Here is an 18,790-nt window from a genome sequence, read left to right on the forward strand (position 1 = left end):
CTGATGACGAAAGACACACCATCAGGTAAAGTCTGCCTGCCCAGGAGTACAAAAGGTCATCTACTGCACACTACGCAAATTAGTTCAGTGTGCATAAGCAAATTAAGTTCAATGGCCTCTCAGGGGAGTTTCATTACCATATCAGAGAAGCCACTGGCATAGTTATGGGATATATAAGTGACAGGTGATTATAAGCCGGATAAGTCAAATGAAGACCCTTATTGTAGATTTCGTACACTCTCCATTAGCAGTCTTGGCTATGGTGGAACCTTTGTAATTCAGCATGATCATGTCACAATCTGAGAAGTGGCAGAATCCAGTGGTGTGAGATGTGGGTTCATTTTTTGAGTATAGATTATCCAGAACAGACCGGAAGCCTCAGGCAACTGAGGTAGCAACGGCACGCTTCAACAACCCGGGTCTACGCCAATTCAATGTCTCATCACAGACAGCATCAACAACACCACTCCTATTGCAGTAACAGTGATATCTAGGCAACCGTTACTGACTACGGATACTATCAGTTAACGCCGAACAGAAAGTTGAGATGTGTTGTCACAGGAGGTTCCACTTTGAAATAACAAAAGAAGGCTGTTTTAAAGTGATGGGGAGTTGGTGGCCCCTGTGTGTAGTGCCTCAGGGGTGAATCTTGGGGCCTGTCTGGGGACTTAACGAACCTGCTCACTCGCTGGGGGAAGTTTGTGGGGGTCCATGGTCAGAGTTTTGAGGTCATCTGCGATGGTCTGAAGATGAATGATCTCACTCAGCATGGACATCTCCTCGTCCTGAAACACGCACACATGGAAACAGGTTTCAGTTCTGAACAAAACCACGCTGACGCATGTCTATCGTCTGATTATCTTGAGATACTTGTGGTATTCTGCTGCCATGTTTTGCTGATGAAGAGCCACGTGTGAAAGCATGGTAATACCAGATTTGTAACTCATCTGGCCAGTGCAATTTTCATTTCAATAGTAACCAGCCTATCACATGCAGTTCTTCTACCTAAAGCTTAGTTCTAACCCACAATGGCCATTTATACTTAATCTACTCAGTGGTGAGGGGTGTGTGTGTGTGTGTGTGTGTGTGTGCGTGCGTGCGTTTCAATCTTTTATAAGATGAGTGAGATCTGGACCTGATATAGAATTAAATTTGATGGTCATAATTACACAATTACCCAAACATGGGCATGCTCCACCACCATCGGTTAAGATTCTGCTTTCAATGAGCCAACACCAGATGAAGGGACGTGCATGTCTGTGTATGAGAATGCCTTTGTGTATTGTGTGTGTGTGTGTGTGTGTGTGTGTGTATTTTTGGATGTGCCTGTTTTTGTATGTCTGTGTCTGTCCCAAGCCTGCTCACCACGACAGGCCGGAGCATGGAGACAAAGCCACAGAAGCGCGCGCGTTCTTCCACCAGCACCCTCCGCACCGCCTGCTTCTCCGTCTCCTCCAGCAGCAGGTACTTGTCGTTGACATCCTGCACGGCGCTGTCCAGCTGGGGCTGGATGTCCCCTCTCCCTGTGGGGAGGGACACAATGCCACCAGTCACATAACACACAATGGGCTACAATATAACCAATGAGTATGGAAGATCCCAGAGCAAGGGAACTGAGCTGAGATCATTTTCTGGGGGTTCATGTTCCAGTGGATGAAGGTATATAGACAGGGACATCTGCAAACATGATGACAAATTTATGATGCTGGACACGTGTTCCAAGACCCTTTAACTGTCAAAGGACACAGGTACACTACACATCACTTAGTGTAAGACTGGATGTGTAAAGCTGGATGTCTCCTTTGCCTGCCAAGTGGATGATGGCATTCTCACCAGGCTCTTCTGCCTAGTGCCTTAATGGCCACATAAACACTAGATACGATGGGGATTCATTGGTTAGGGACTGGATTACACCGTTCACGGTTTATGGAAGGCAGAATTGGTGTGCCCATAATCCCCGGGTCTCCTACCGACACCAACTGCAGGGCTCATTTCCATCTAGCCTATGTTTATAACACTCAATCTGCCATGCAGCCCTTTGATTGGGCTTTTTAGAGCACTCACTGGCACTGAACTGCATCTCTGAGTGCATTACAACTGGTATACATCTGCATTAGTTATCCAAGTCACTATAAGTTTCCTTTAGTGTTTAATGTTTTGTAATCCCCTATCGTTGCTTGGCTGTTATCCAGATATAAACATCTCTATCTCTAAACATGGCCAGCAGAATGTAGTTCCTGCTGATGAGGGAGGTGGCGCCTCTCTCACGGGCAGGGCTTCCAGCACTCCAAGAGTCTGCAGTGCTGGTTTTCCAGCTGGCACCCAATGACCTTCCTGGAGATCCTGAAGGACCCTGAGCGTGGAACGCTGACTGACCATCATCACCAAACTAACAACGAGTGACTGCCAAAAACAGCCACGAGGCGTCCAAAAATGAACTGAGATAAGTAAAAGGTATCGTGCAGAACGATGTTGTCGTTGGCCCAGTTCTGCTCAGTTTATTAAATTGTAACTCTTTCTGACAGTAGGAGTGAGCTGGTTTGAGTTCTTACTGCAGTTCTGCAAGGGACATTTGGAGCAGACAGATGGAAATGAGGCAGAAAACGACGGTCCCATCACACTGAAATGGCACAGAACCTCCCACAGTCCCAGCAGTCAGAACCAAGGCACCGTGACAGACCCACTACAAAGGCAGCCGTTCCCACTCCATCTTCACCCAGAAAAGAAACCAGCACTGGAGCTACTGGGGACCTGCTCTCGCATACGGGACACACCCTCCAGTTTCCCTGCACGCTCTTATGAGGGCAATTTTGATGGAACCCACATTGTCAGGGAAAGCTAAATAAAATAGTAAACCCCCCCACACTACAGAGGTATCTCTAGAAGTTGGTTTACTGCATAATTTAATGGGTTGCTTTCAATTAATCGCAACCAGACACCCAACATTACAACTGACGAGCAAAATGCAATTCATATTTATATGGCTGAAGCCAAAGATGTGGTGAGCCACTGAGTAAATCTGCAGTCTTCAGTAATTAATCTTAATGAAAAGACAGAACAAAGAAGTGAGATGTGACACAGGAAATTGTACCCATTATATGAGACCAACAGACAAATGGAGCAGACGAACTGGGGATGCCAGGTCCACATGCAGGGGGATACTGGCCATGCTTAAGCATCAGACCCCTCCAAACCCGCAGATAATAATGTGCTTTTTGTACACAAGACCAACCCCTCCCAACACACATAAGGCCCCACTCCCTACCACCCCCACACCGCCCCTCTGAGACAGAGCAGACAGAGTTGCCAAATCCTCAAGGGGCAACTGGTTGAATGGAGTAAACCTTTAGTGCTTTCTCAGATTGGGGCTCTGGTGAGGTGGCAGACTGCAGGGGCCTCAGAGCAGAAACTAGCTTGGCTGTCTACATGTGGGGAGACATGTCTGGGTAAGACTGTGTGTGTGTGTGGCAAGGGGTACATGTCTGAGTAAGTGAGAGGACCGGCCCCTCACAGGCGGATGATGGATTTTCTGAAGGTAGAGAAGTTGAGTTGAGAAACAAAAGTCCAGATTCCACATGTTGGGAAATGTAGTCCAGATTCCACAGGTTGGGAAATGCGGGCCAAAGAGTGCAGACTGAATTTCAGCCAGCCAGAGTTCAGGCCACAGACTCTGATCTTGTGTTCACAACACTTAATGTCCCAATTAAGGGTCATGACATGAGATTTATTGCCCATGGAATTACAATAAGGCTCATTACAAAGGTTGTTCGGGTGATTATTTTCCCTGCTCTTGTGTCTGTGCGCGCGCGTGTGTGTGTATTATGCCCAGAATGCAACATGCCCTCTTTCAGAGTATGCTTTTCTGAAATTATCCTCGGCGGTCTTCACTCACATGAGGAGTGATTTACAATTCCTGTGGTTGCAGTTCTCCTCCACTCTGACCCTCAGGGTCAGAGAAGCACTTTAAGGAGGGTCACGAGCAAACTGTCAGGCACATCACACACACGGCTGAGAAGGGAGTCTCGGGGAGTTACAATGGTGTGCGATATTCACATTCTCCTCTCCAACATTTTTCTCACACACACACACACACACACACACACACACACACACACACACACACACACACACACACACACACACACACGACTGACAAAGGTCACTTTGTATTTAAGCCAAGTCACAAAAACCATAAAATATAATTAAAAACCACCAATGCTGAAAGGCATTAACACACAATTCCTTCAAAACTGCAGCTGACACACTTGTTTAAAATTTGCTTTATTAGGCTACATTCACCAAAGCAGAGCTTCTTCATTAGAGCAGCACTGTCTCTGAGGTGGCAGAAGGGATTACAGCTAATAAGAGACACTTCCTTCAGTATTACTTACACACACTCAGTTTTGGCCACATGGCCTCTGTGTAACAAAGCAAGGCGAACAGATACCAAATTATTAAGCGAAGGAAGCAAACCGGACTACAGGACTGAGCAGACATACAGCAGGGGGGTGATCATGGCGGCGCCTGACTGCGTCTCAGGGGACCACACACAGTGCATCAGGCACAGACAGACACACTTACCCAGGGCGTCAGCTGCTCAGGACAGGTGCACGGCACGGTGCAGAGCGCCACAGGCCGCAAGCGGAAAAGAGGAAATAACCCTGTCAGCTTGGCCATCAGAACCAGTGATAGCTTACGCTGTGCTCCTCTGGAGGATGGGTATAACCCAGGTCACCAGAACCAGAACCCTGGGCTCTGGTGTTCCAAAAGCGCAGAGTCTTAGTGAGCCAGTCAGAGAGCAGGGTTAGAAAGTTCTTCTACTTTTAAATGTTCCTCATGTTACAAAACATCTGAGAAATGAGAACCTAATGCGGATTCAAGAGATATGACCAGCCATTATCATTGTTTCATTTTACACTTTCTCTCATGCGCTTACATGCATGTACATTGTGCATTTACCAATTATTAATTATTTTTAATATGCATTTGTCAGTGTACAGGGTCAGAGGTCAGGACATCCAAGTCTCCATGTGAGAGCCCTGGACACAGATGCCAACAGATAGAAGACCAACCACAACTGCACAAACATACCTCTACCATCTTTTCCATTAATGCAAAGGCTGTAAAGGTACTGTAAAGTCACCATGCAATATCCTGACAGTGCTGGAGCTCTACTTACAGATGGTTGTAGATCCCTTGAATGGCTGGCTCAGACTAAGTATCCTGAACTTTACTGTGTGCACAAAAAGCATTGCAGTCTAGAAAAACATGTTGGTGGAGGATCCAAACAACGCCACAATTGCAGTCGTTGTGCATTTAGGGCAGAGTGGGGGTGGAGTTATCTACTCGGGTGCTGAAAGAATACTCATGGGATCAGCATGCCAAAAGTGTTTGGTTTTAAAGGGGAAAATACTTGTTTCGTTTAATTTCCTTCAGGTATCATTCAGACAGCGATGTAACAGAGCACAACTTGCCTCAAAAACTGTTAAATAGCGAAGAAAAATGAACATCTGGAGCAAATCAAGCCAGATGTTTTTACACTGACTGACCCCCCCGCCACTAGAGGCAAGAGTACAAAAGGTTTTGATGAGTACAACCCTGCACAACTTATTAATCAGCCTTGTACTTGGACACTGAATGACCGTGCAGGTGCATGTATGCAGGGTGAGGGAAACTGGATGAAATGGAGGGATCCAGAATCTGCTGCCAGAAAGGATATGATATGTGCTGATCAGTGCCACTGTATTACCCTCCAGCTATCTCCACCCAGGAACCAGAACCGTGCCTTCTCTCATACTTCTATAAACACTGAAGTCTTCTCTCCAGTTCTCTACATAATCTTACACAACAGTCTAATGGCTGCGCGCCATGTCATCGTTAAAACTGGCAGTAAGCAGCTGTATGATTTTTCATCTCTCAAAAGCAGCGTTGCATGGATTTTTGCTGGCGTGGGAAACGGGTGCAGCTCAGAGGATGTGACAGTTGTTGTTTCATAAGCATGGCAAGTCCAGATTTGCTATCTTGCGTGACGCTGGTCTGCCCACTCATCACTGCTCGCGCCTCTCTCCCCTGTGCAGGAAGTGATGCAGACAGGAAGGCCTCACCTTTCTTGGCTTTCTTCTGCAGCTTTAATGTGTCAGAGGATTTCTTCTTGATCTCTTGTCTGGCCTTCTTATACTCTACAGAGACAAGACAAAATATCTCCTCAAAATACACAAACCATATAGTGTGTGATACATACACACACACACACACACACACACACACACACACATACATGTATATTTTATACATATGTATATATATGTGTGTATACACACACACACACACACACACACACACACACACATACATATATACATACAAACACATATATACACACACACACACACACACACACACACACACACACACACACACACACACATACATACATACATACACATATATACACACACACACATACATAGTGTGTGTGTGTGTGTGTGTGTGTGTGTGTGTAATATTATATATGTGCGCATGCCCTGGTGGGCCGCATGCCGTACCTTTGGCATGGTCCTTATCCAGCGTGTTGGCACCTCTTTTCCAGTCCTCCAGCTGTTCCTGCAGAGGGCTGATCAGGCAGTCGACGAATGCCCTGAAACGCAGCAGGAAGGCAAGAGAATGCAGCCATCAGACTTTGAGCTGTGACATCTGCATGTCCATTAGTGTAAAAAATACTTTTTTTGGTAAGGTTTGGAGGCTTTTAGGCAAAGTACATATTGATCTATAAACTGGTTATGTGTAAAAAAAAAAAGTTAAAAAAAAAAAAGTATAATTTATACACCAGAAACTGCAGCAATTCATTTCTACCACACATCAACTTTTTATTAATGATTTGCAGCAAATTTATTCCACAGGATGGAAACTGTGCTTAATGACATTACGTGCTCTACAAAGAGGTTTGTTTGCCTTGGGTTGAGTTAATCGTTCTCTCCTTCTATCCGTTTCTCATGGCTTGCAGCTGAGAAGGAGCGTGTTAAATTTAGTCCTGCAGTCAGCTGCAGCGCTCGGGAACCCGCCAACCTGGCCCGCCAGCTGCCGATTTATGGCACAGCCGAGCTTCTCCACAAAGTGTCTGCCCAAATTAGAACTGCCGGGGCGGAACCTGGGCGGAGTGTGGAATGCTGGGGCGGAGCCAGGGCAGAAACTGGGCAGGGTCAGTGACTGGTTCTGCCCTCGCAGTTCAGATAAAACGCGTTTTAATCCACTGTGAGGGCTGTATAAAAATGTTTTAGGAAGTCTTTTTTTTTTTGGAAATTCAAATGACAAAATGATGTCCAGTAATTATGACCTATGGAAGTCTGGGTTGTTTTTTTTTTTTTTTTTTTTTTAAGCCTCATCCATAGTTCAAACACCCAGCATTTGGCAAAAATCCATCCACTCTAAAGGCTACCCAAGGGTTTAATGTGTTTCGTGTAACAGATCAGGCATAAATGCATTAACAAGGAAGGGGGAGCAGATTATTCAGAACATCAGGAGGCATTCAATTTACTAACTTTAGGCATAGCCATGCTGCAATTGTAACAGTAAACCATATCACCAAATGCCAAACAGTGAGATCACACTGTGAAGGTGAACTTGTTTTCATAGCCTGGTAAATCCATTTGCTGGGTGATGGAAGACTGTTGGCAAACCATGTAATTCTTTGTGCTTGTGTAAACGTCTGAATGTGCGCTGAACACTCTCGACTCAGGGCGGGGCCCTGTCCCACACAAACGCGCTCCTCTCAAAGGCTAAAGGAGTTTTTTTTGTTTTGTTTTTTTTGCGGCTGTTGGCAGTTGAGGGATGAGACTGTGCGTGTGGCCTGTTTACATTGAGAAGTGACGCAGCTTGGCTTCGATGCTTCGGTGCCTCATGCACATCCGGGTGAGAGCGGAACCGATGTCTCTGGTGCCACCTGCAACGGGAAGAGGGAGGGAAAGAGCAAAGGTCAGAGATCAGCTGAGTCAGCCACACGTGCTGGCCTGACCAAACTAGGCTCAGATACTAAAGCATCCGTTTGACACAGATGCTCACGACGGAAGAGGTATCTGACAAAATGCTAAGACTTTGCAGCATTTTGGCAAGATTGACACAAGTGTCCCAAACAATCACACTGAGGCTAGAGAGCGGAAAGGCAGGGACAGGCAAGGACATGGGTGACTGACACCTCCCTGCAAGCCCACCAGTGCAAGACTATGAGGTCATCTTTGGACTAAGCAGAGGGAGAGAGAGAGACAGAGAGAGAGGGAGGAGAGAGAGAGTGTGTGTGTGTGTGTGTGTGTGTGTGTGTGTGTGTGTGTGTGTGTGTGTGTGTGTGTGTGTGTTACTGGGGTTACAGGGCCTTCCTGCAGTGCAAGTGTCCACAATGCCTGCCCCTTTAATGCACTCCTAAACCCTACTTACAGGCTCTGTAATGCCTAAGCATATATATCCACTGGTAGTTTTAACAGGAATGTGAACACAATGGTGAGAAAGGTAAATGAGCTGTTTCCATGGGATTATGCATTGCATTTTCAGGAGCCAATCAGAATGTGTCTGATGCATTCAATACGTCCAACCACAAGCCTGCCACGTCATTCTGTGTACAGCCAGTCATTCTGTATACAGCCAATTTCAAGATAGGCTTAGACTGTAAGTGGAGAACTAAAAATTAAATGGCTTAAACATCATTTTAAACAGACTGGATACTCAATCAGAATCAGCTAAACAATTTTGATTTGTCTCATTTTAATCAAATAATTTATTTTGCTTGAATTAAACCATTATGCCTGCTTGTTAAAAGCCACCTGATCTCATAGCCATACAGCTGTGTTGCTGTATAAGGCCATCTGTGGTGCAGAGCTGTTCTTCGCTGCTGTTAATTAATATGCAGTTCTGTGTATATGATATTACTGGCTGTGTTTTATTTACTGCACAATTACAACATGCTTTTCACGATGCCAGTGATATCTTCAGAAGGTTTAAAAAAAAAACATATTACCAAGATACAATGAGATCAGGTGATCCACGCTTAAACCATCACTGTCAAGGAGTGCTGGACCTTTAGGACTCATTTCATTTAGGACTCATTTTAATAGAAATAGAAAGTCCATAAAATTGATCATAGATCAGTCTAGGAGAAGATGACAAGCCTGAGAACCAGGACCAGGGGGGTGACAGTGAGGTGTGCCCCAGGCATAGAGGGCCAAGTCTAGGCCTTGAGACGCTCCGAAGGAGGGGGCCCTCAGACAGAGGGCGGTAACACTGACGGGCCCCCATCTTGGAGCCAGCAGGCCAGTCTGAAAGCTCGCAGTGGGAAGGGTCCCTGTTGGCCGGGCACCCCCCGTCCATCACCACCCGCCTCCGCCCACCTGCCACAGGGAATGAAAGCATTGCACTGCTGGAGGTGACTTTTAACCTCGTCTAGGAGCGACTAACTGCTTTTGTAGTGCCATTTGTGGAAGATGGAGAGGTTCATTTAACACCCCCCCATACGCTACAGATCCAGAGCAACTCATTACCCACAATGTAAAAAGAAAACAACTGACTGTTTATAATCTTCACAACACATTCTATTTTTCCAAATAACTGTGGCTAAACATCAGCAGTGACCTGGAAACCATTGCACATGATCATTCGACAACATGCCATTTAAAAAAAGAAAAAAAAAAAAAAGAAAAAAAAAAGAAAACCCCTGTTCACGCATTCCAGATCAGATTTCAGAAGCAAGTGAGGGATTTTCTGATCTGGAATTCATCCCAGAAGTCATTCTCATGAGCCCTCAAGCACAAATTTCACTCTATCCCACACCCTACAATGACAAGCTCTTCCTTCAAAACAGAACTTCGTGCATGTGCGCACGCATGTGGCTCTGTGCATGCATGCGTGTGTACCTGCGTGAGTGTACACACGTATGCAATGGTGGGCATTTCCATTGACAGATTTGTCCTTTTAGCACCGGCAACAATTTGTGCAACAGAGAGGTGAGACACAGTCCTGATGTGCTTTCCTCTCACCACTGCAGAAACGGGGACTGTGATGCAGAAAAAACAAGCCCACCATCTGTAGCCCTTATATTGGTTTGCAGCCTAAAAGAAACTCAGTTCAAAATCCAGTCAGCAGGGGGAATAGCAACAGGAAACACGACTGTCCAGAATGTCAGTGCTTTTCATGAAGCACACCACCCTTAAGCAAACAGCTCCTGCTCCGAGCTGTCCGAGACACAGGGCACCTCTTGTTCTAATTCCAAAGGCGCAGTGGTGTCCGTATTCAAGGCCTTCTGAAACCCAGCGGCTCAAAGAGGGCTATTCTAACCTCAAACATCCAGAACTCCCTCGCGCTCTGCCTCCCTTGCTCATCCCGTTAGAGAGGGATGACTTCTTGTCTACGCAAAGCTTGTTTGAACAAGCCTTCAGGATTCACCGGGGCTCTTAAATGGGGCATGTGGGCGAGAGACGATATTAGTGACTCCAAGTTTCCTCAGTGAATATGAAACAAAGGGAACACGGTCGGAGTGCCAACAATTGTCCTCAGAGGTGGTCCGCAGTAGATCAGAGGGCTGGGCTGTCCTATTTTAATCCCAGAGATTAGGTTTGGCTAAATCTCTGGTTCCTTTAATCCCTGGCCAAAGAGGGGCGGTTTTCTATTACATGCAAGCAGGTCTTGTTCCGGGCAGCATCTCAGAGTTGAGGCCCATGGGGAAAGCAAGTCACAGCAGAAGCACCATCGCCAAGGCAACTGGGAGACAATGCACACGCAAGGCGTATAGGCAGCGGGTGACATTATTACTAGTCAATATTACTACTAGCAATTAAGATATTAATAACCTATTAGAGGTAACAGGTCTCAAATTAATTATGGCATTTCAATCTAGAGCTGTAAGATACTATGGGCCAATAACGGTCTTTGTCATGTGGCATTTCTGCCATTCAGGGGCAGGGGAACAGACAATAAATCCTCGAACAGACTACTGGGCCTTTAATGCCTGGTTTGTTCTTTTCCATCAACGAAGGTCAAGTTGATTCTCTCTGAGGCCCTCGCTGTCCAACACAGCCACAAACCATCACAACGCATCGTATATCAGCAGTGAAGACATCTGTTGCCTCCATGTTCACTGGCAAAAACAACATGGGAGGTTAAAAAAAAAAAAAAAAAAAAGCATGTTTCCTTGTTCCCTTAAGGAAGAAGGAATCCAACATATACTTCTGCAGTCGATGGAAAATTATGGTTTTAATTGGGCCTTTTAATGACTTGTGCACTGGAGGCCCAAACATGAAACTGGCAGGAGGCCGACTCGCTCATCCCCCTCTTGACATGCTTGCTGGTTACTGTGGAGATGAAGGGTGTACCCCCCCCATCCACTTTCCAAAGTCCACGTGGTCATCTGTGCCAAAGAGAGGGGGTGGACTCGACGCACCGGCTGCTCTGGAGAGGGCCGTGCTAACGGATCTGGTGATCTCATGCTTGCCTCGCTCAGGCCTAGTCTCAGCATAGATTAAAGAGTGCTGCTTCTGAGTGACCGGCGCGAGCCTGGTGGCTATATTTAGCCCTGCAGACTCAAGCTGCCACGCCCATACCAGACTGCCCGATCAGCTCAGCACCATGCCTCTGCCCACCAGTCTCTCTGATCGTGTTCCCCTCACCCTGCCTACCTGTCTGTCTCTCTCCCCATCATGCCTCCCTCACTATGCCTACCTGCCTGCTCTTATCCATGCCTTGTCCTCTTTAATGTCACCACTTCGTATGGGTATGGTCACAGTGCAAAACGCCACTACGGGTTTTCCTCCTCATGCCGTCCAGGACCAAGCCAAAAAGCACCTCATGTTGCTCATTTCCCAAAGGACTCCGGCATTCTTCTCACAATCCGCACCTGCCTCTTCTCTACTCTGCATCCGACACCGGACCAGCACGCCTTTAAGGTTCACCTACGACATGGATGACCCAGCGGTACACAGGACAGAGGCAGCAGTACTTGGCATGAGCAGCTGCAGTCACATGACAAGTAAATGGGCAGTAAGAGACATTACAACAAAGACAGGCTTTAAACAAAGCGGAGGTGTCCTGGCTCCCCACCCTGGCAGGTCACTGAGGGGGGCGCTCTGACCTGTAAGACAGCCAGGCCGGGTGGGTGCGAGACAGGTCACCGATGGTGCGTTTATCAGGTCGGGTCCAGGGAGAGCTAATGGCATGCCATACATCCCTGCCAACATGAGCGTAAAGGACAGAGGGGGTGGGGGTTGCCACTGAAGGGCAAAAGGTCATACAACAAGGAGGCTTCAGCCAGTGGACGGGCACTCGAGGGTAGGGAGTCATGGAGCCATGTCGCTGGCCCATGGCTCGGGGACGTAGCAGAGATGAGACTATGGGTAGGCAAGAATCTGACCCCAGACCATCTCTTACAGCTCAGACACAGCAAACAGAGACAGAGGCAGCCTAAAAAGATGGGAGGAGAGGGTCAAATGCCAAAATAAATCTTCTATGAAATATATGACTACCTGTGACCAATGAAAATGGTAAAGTCCAGCAGTCACTGGCCTCTCGGTCCGGACGTTAATGCTGGGATTGGCACATACACCCAAAATGAGCATGAGACACAATTGTTTAGCTTTCACTGGTATGCACATAGCAAGAGGGCCACCAGTGTGGACTTCTGGTGATTATTCACAGCTCATAAGATTCATGGCTCCTAACCAGGATGGTGGGGTTATCCTGCCTGCCTCTTCTACACCAGCTTTGAGAACCATGCCACAGTGTTCCACAAAACATACAGGACAAAATGACTTTTTTTCTTTTTAAATATATAATTTAAAATAGACTCTGATTTCCTAAAACCACACTGAAGAATGGCAGACAGCCAAGCCAGGCTGTAATGTAGACGGGAATCTGTGTCTCTTTAACCCAGCACACGATTGCATCATCGAGTCAGTTCAGGCCCACACAGCAGGCGATATGACAGCAGTCTGTCTCCTCACAGTGAGGAGGACTGTTCTGGAAGAGAGAACACAGATGCCAGCACAAACAGTGTCTGTGAGGGACTGCAGTTGAAACATGCCTTCAACCCATGCAAAACACGTTTGAATCGTGGTATTCTTCGTGTTTTAATAATCTACTAGCTGAAGTTCTGTGTTTTTAGACAGGGGTTCTCTGTGCAGCCTCTAGTGAACAGTAACCCTTTCATAACAGTCAAAGTTAGGACGGGACAAACCTGTTATTGATTACTGGACTAGATTCCGGTGGACTTTTATATATTTAAAATGAAACCCCCAAAGTTCATTAAATATTCAATTAAGCAGTCAATGAAAAAACAACTTTTCCCCAAAACCTCTGACTGGTGGAGTACATCCATACTTTCCACCAATCAGCCATAGTGCAGGACATGCTGTTGCCAAGCAGATCGATCATGCTCTCTGTGACTAGCCTCCATATATGGGTCATGAGTACTGCAGTAACAGCAAGGAGAAGGACAGTTCCTTTATCAGACCTCCATTCTAATACTGCACAAGTGATAAGACATAACAGCATAATAACAATGTTGCTCTTCCTTATTTGAGCCTATGATACTGCAACACCAAGAACCACTCTGACTTCAAGTAGGGATTGGCCCATATCCTTTCCAGTCTTCACCAGTTACACACACACACACCTCTCTGCAAGACAGGTATGCCTCTACAGTCCACTGCTTAAACGGCAGCAGGCAACTGCGCACATCTACACAAGACCAAAGACATGAACAGAAAAGCCTGTGTACCAAAGCCTGTGACCTTGCCCGTATTACAGTAATATGAAAGAAGCTCTGGAGATAAAAGTGCAAGACACATGAGTGTAGTCCACACCCCCTTGGATACAGATCAATTAAGTCAACATGCACTTGTCATTTAAACAGTTTAATTTTCCAACTACGATAATTAAGGATTAGGTATCTAAGCAGTTGGAACTGGGAATAAAGGCTTAGTCATATAGCTTTAATGTCATCTTGTCATAATGTGGCTTTAAATTCTCTCACACACACACACACACACACACACACACGCACACGCACACGCACACGCACGCGCGCGCTTTCTATCCCTGGAGGTACAGAACTTTTGACCATTTTCTCCCCACCTCAACAAGAGGCTGTCAGGAGTCACTGTTGTCAGGACTGTTTGTTCAGAGGTGGATAACCGTTTTGGGGGGGATTACAGAGTCCCAGAAGTGTTTTGGAAATACAAGCATGAACTGATAAGCCAGCAGTTTCAAAGTAGACCAGACAGAATCACTAAAATAACAGTGTAGCATTAGAAATGTAGGCTGAACCGCAGAAGGAAAAAAGGGGAAAGAAAATCAAAATCATCATATTCTTTATATCAAATGTTATCAACCTTATTACAAAGATGAAGGCAAAAATGACCTGACAGGGAACTCGGAACTCTTTTTTTTCCTTCTGGGGTTGGCTAATCTGTAGAATGGGTTTGTGGTACAGACTACTGTTTCAGGTATCCCAGGGGTTAGCTGCCAGATGTTTTCCACCAAGGCCCACTGCAATCCCCCTCCCAACCCATGCCAGCCCTCACCCCTGACACAAACTCCTAGATAACAACCTTGTTATTTGAGCAAGAATGGCTATCATGTTGCTAATAAGAGGCACTGAGGCAGGACTGATTGCCACCTCAGCGTTGCCGTAAAAGCTGTATGAAAGCTCAAAGTTGCAGAGCTTCCGGTCATCACCGCAAGCCGAGGCCAGGATCAGGTGTGAGGCAGACAAAGTCTTCTATGGGCTTGCTGTCGACGGGAAACCAGGGGTGTACTTGGTACGGTAAGAACACCGATGGGCTGACTAAGTGAGACGCACTGTGCAGACCCTTATCAATGTGAAGGGTTTTGTTTCCAAAACGTTCATGCTGGAGGTAAACATGCGCAGTAATAAATTGTGGACTGGCGAGATAAGGATAAAATAAAAATGGGGTTTAGTTCAAATCAAATTGTACAGCTGTCTAGGCTACAGCCCTCTTTAAAGGGACAATGACATTTTATATTTATTAGTGTACCCAGTGGACACTAATCCCAGAGGACAAAAAATTAATTAAAAAAACCCCCCAAAAATAAAGGTTCTCAGACATATAATTCAGAGACATAGAGTGAAAGGCGGAGACCACAGGGATGCAACCCAAGTGGGGGGGTGTCACTCAATGAGGACTGCCCCTGCTAGGCCGGCCCCCTGGCCCTGAAGCAGCGCCGAGATGCTGAGACACCTCGGGACATGAAGTCTGCCACACTGGATACCAGAGCCAGGAAGAAGCCAGACCTGGGCTGGGTGTAGGGAGACTGCCTTCAATGCTGGCCTGCGTGGCACTGCCTTACGTGACCCGTTCTTTGCTTTTACTATGATGCCTTAATGGAGAATTAGTATGTGAAAAAGAGTATAATGTAGAACAGACCATAAATGTAAGGCCTTAGAGAAAATGGCTTTACAACAGAAATTAAATTCATCTTAAATTAAATAAGAGACAAGCCATTGGAAGGCAGCCTAGTATGATCTGTGATAGAGTCTGAGAAACTCAAATCAACTGTCTAAATCAAAAATAGCTACAGCCCCACTTAGGTGAGCAATCTGGATAATAAGACATATAGTTCCAGTTACAGAGGAACACATTATTATATTCTTAGCCTTTAGCAGGACATTGAACGATGTGTGTCTGCCAAGTGACAGATCGGTCTGCGCCCTGAGACTCAACACACCAGCAAACGCATATTCAGAAGCCACCTCAGGCCAACATAGATGCCACGTGATCAGCTCATGCTCATCATCTCCGCGGTGATGAGCCCACGAAGCAGACCCTGTACAAAGGCAGGGGCAGGGCCAGGCATAAGGACGGTCCAGATATGCTCTTTAATTAGCCTCTCTTTTCTGACCGCACTACTTCATCTAACAGCTTCACCACACACAAGAAGCAGGCCAGACAGGTGGTGGCTGAGGGACAGAAACGCACCTGGGCCGGATATGTCAGGGAGCAAAGCAACCGCAGTGACAGCTACTGGGCTGTGGGGGCGCTAGCTGCTCCGAGAAAGGCAACAGGCTGTTTGCCAGCATGTCTTCATGTGTAAGCAATGAAAGAGGGGCATTGTGTATAGCTTAACTTGAGAAAATTGTTTAATTCCTCGAAGGATTTCTGAGACAGCCTGAAACGCAAATAATGGGGTGGCGGCTTGACAAAAAGGCACTTGAGCTCCTTGTAAATAAGGCGCAAATGCTATAATCGAGACTTTGAGAGCGACTGCAGCTCTGCGATTCTTACGAGGGTACCACTTTTAAACACAATGGAGAATGTGACGTAAATGGTGAATCAGACTTTGATACAATCAAACCCAGTGGTCAGGCTTCAAAGCATCCAAACTGCGTGTTGCACAGCACACGTGCCGCATTGCGCGCCATCAGAGATGTCATGCGGGCGCAAAGCCGACAGTACTCAGGGCCAAGGTTGATAAAAGCTTGGACTGAGACAGGACTGGTGAAAACCAAGAGCCAAAGACATTTTTGGTTCGTGGTGCATGTCTGTGACAGTGATCCAGTTAGGAAGAGCTGGTGGGCATCCTGGTTCAGAATTATTATAGGACCTGTTATAGTACCCTCCCCGATGTGAAAAGCTATGGCTTAGTTTTCTGAATGATAATTTTTATGGACTGACTTTGTTTTGGGGGTGACCTTGTAGCACATGTGGTGTCTTTTCCCAAATAGGCAAGTTCGTTCCTTATAGAAGGCACCTGCTGCATCTTCATTGGTGACACATTCTGCAACCATTCATATAACATTCATATCACATGCATGCACATCACGAGGATGAGGGTAAACACCTTACATCACTGTGGGATGGCTAGCTGAGACTGCACTGTCGTTAACAGTGCTATGTGGCACAGAAATAGCTGCAGACACCAACATAATTCCCAAATAGGACACACGAAAGTGAGGTTTAATAGGGGTTTAATAAAGTCAGACTTCAGCCAGGGAGGACAACACAAGAATGTACTTCAAGCTAAATTCAAACTGCCTGAGCTGCTATATATGGAGCTAATGAAACAGATCCACTCCAATAATGACTGAAGTGCATGCACCATGATTTATTTACAGCTTCTTGCCTGTTGTAATATATGTTTGCTATTAAATCAGATTTTTAACAAGAATTTTTTTGCACTGCCTTTCCTTTTAAGAGAAACAGTACAAGTGTGATGCCTGAATAGTTTGTGCAGAATATCCAGGTGACGAACGCAGGTTTTGGTTTTGCGTTCCATCCATTCCACAATCAGTACTGACCACGTGGAATGATGTGTGAGGAATCGTCACCTGTGATAAGAGATGTCTACGAATACCATTACATGAGACTCATTGGCTGTAGTCATAAGGGTAGAAAGACTGGTTCAAAAATAAACAAATATTGGACACTGTAAATTTTAGGTATACACCCTGACTACTTGAATAAACAAAAAAAACTATTAGGGCAAGTGTTGTGTATTTAATTAAGCCATAAAAAAAAAAAAAAAAACACATACAGCATCTATTCAAGTTTGCCAAAATCTGCCAAGATTAAAGACGTCTGCATGCAGATGGCATCCATTTGTATTGTACCACCCAATGGCAAATGGATGTGATTAAAGGTTAAGGTCTTGGGTGTGGCTAAATGGGGTCACAGGCCTCTGTTGTGGGTGTGAAGCCGGGGGACATGGTGCTCTCTTAGGCCTGTCTGACGCCTTAGCCTGGCAGCGACAAGCCCAGGGCAGATAACCATCTGTCAGACCCGTGCCTGTTAACTGTGCACTTGTTTATCTGTACCAGGGGCTTGAGGTTAAGTGCACGGAGCTCCCTTGGGACGTCTGCACAGTGGCTCAGCGCTGATAACGACCCTTAGGATAGACATAGATTTCCTAAGCCCAGAGACCTGTGTAAACTTCAGCAAGAATGGTGAACAAGGAAGCATATCTACAGATCAAACTAACAACACATCCACTAATGTTTAACTAAAACAAGTCCAGGAGTTGGTTTTTTCTTTTTTAAAAAAAACAGAAGAAACCCATTTCTTTCAAAACACATGAGGTTGTCTCACTATCAAATCGAGTTTCTCAAAAGATCTACATTTCACATACTCCGTTTCAATCTTCTCAGGACATTGACAAGGCATGATGATCAGCACGATGCCCAATCCCGCCTTCTCAGCCAGCCAAGAGTAAATGCAAGGTGAGTAAAGCTTGTAACTGCCCTTATCCACCCTGGTCACAACCCCTCCAGCCTGCTCACACTAAAGGCATTTAATATGTTTTTCATATAAACAGAACAAAACCTAAAGGTAGATGCTTGTGTGACACTCAGTCCCGTCACGTCCGACATGCTCCAATGTCATGAACAATATTGATGTGCAAATTAGCAGACTAACCTGGATACCACACTTTCATAATTTATTAGAGCTGGATCAGAAATTACAGAGTTATTCCATCTGTGTTACTATAAATCAAAATATGTTTATGGATGCTTCTATCCACCGTCACTCATTTTGAGTCTGGCACACCCAAAGTTATTCTGCCTGGGGGCCATTTCCACGTTATACCACAAAGGAACTTTTTACCTGCTGCTGTCGTCCATGCCTTACTCATTATAGACCTGGATTGCTGTAAAGCTGGTTTGAGAAAATGTCTGTTAATAGATGTACTAAATTCAGCTGAAGTGTTGCGTCTGGTACAGAGGATGCCTTGTTTTGATGACGAGCCATTGCTCACGTACGTGAGGACTGACAGTTTCCAGGCCTCTTGTTAAGGACCAATG

General features: G+C 45.9%; 1 protein-coding gene across 14 annotated transcripts in view; it reads right to left on the reverse strand.

Moving 5' to 3' along the window:
* The window catches only part of LOC113587060 (protein MTSS 1-like), a 45,284-nt gene that overhangs the window by 10,479 nt on the left and 16,015 nt on the right, over positions 1 to 18,790 (reverse strand). For 8 of the 14 annotated variants that reach the window (XM_081695870.1, XM_081695867.1, XM_035530709.2 and 5 more), the window contains exons 4-9: positions 7,855 to 7,939; positions 6,546 to 6,637; positions 6,105 to 6,179; positions 4,582 to 4,593; positions 1,366 to 1,523; positions 678 to 785 (exon numbers count right to left, since the gene is read on the reverse strand). In XM_081695870.1, the coding sequence (XP_081551996.1) occupies positions 678 to 785; positions 1,366 to 1,523; positions 4,582 to 4,593; positions 6,105 to 6,179; positions 6,546 to 6,637; positions 7,855 to 7,939 (530 nt within the window). The remainder of the gene's footprint in view (positions 1 to 677; positions 786 to 1,365; positions 1,524 to 4,581; positions 4,594 to 6,104; positions 6,180 to 6,545; positions 6,638 to 7,854; positions 7,940 to 18,790) is intronic. The other 6 variants (XM_081695871.1, XM_081695869.1, XM_081695873.1 and 3 more) reach the window with 1 other exon arrangement.

Source organism: Electrophorus electricus, chromosome 14 (genome assembly GCF_041902795.1).
Source record: "Electrophorus electricus isolate QZ-2024a chromosome 14, ASM4190279v1, whole genome shotgun sequence".
Taxonomy (NCBI): domain Eukaryota; kingdom Metazoa; phylum Chordata; class Actinopteri; order Gymnotiformes; family Gymnotidae; genus Electrophorus; species Electrophorus electricus.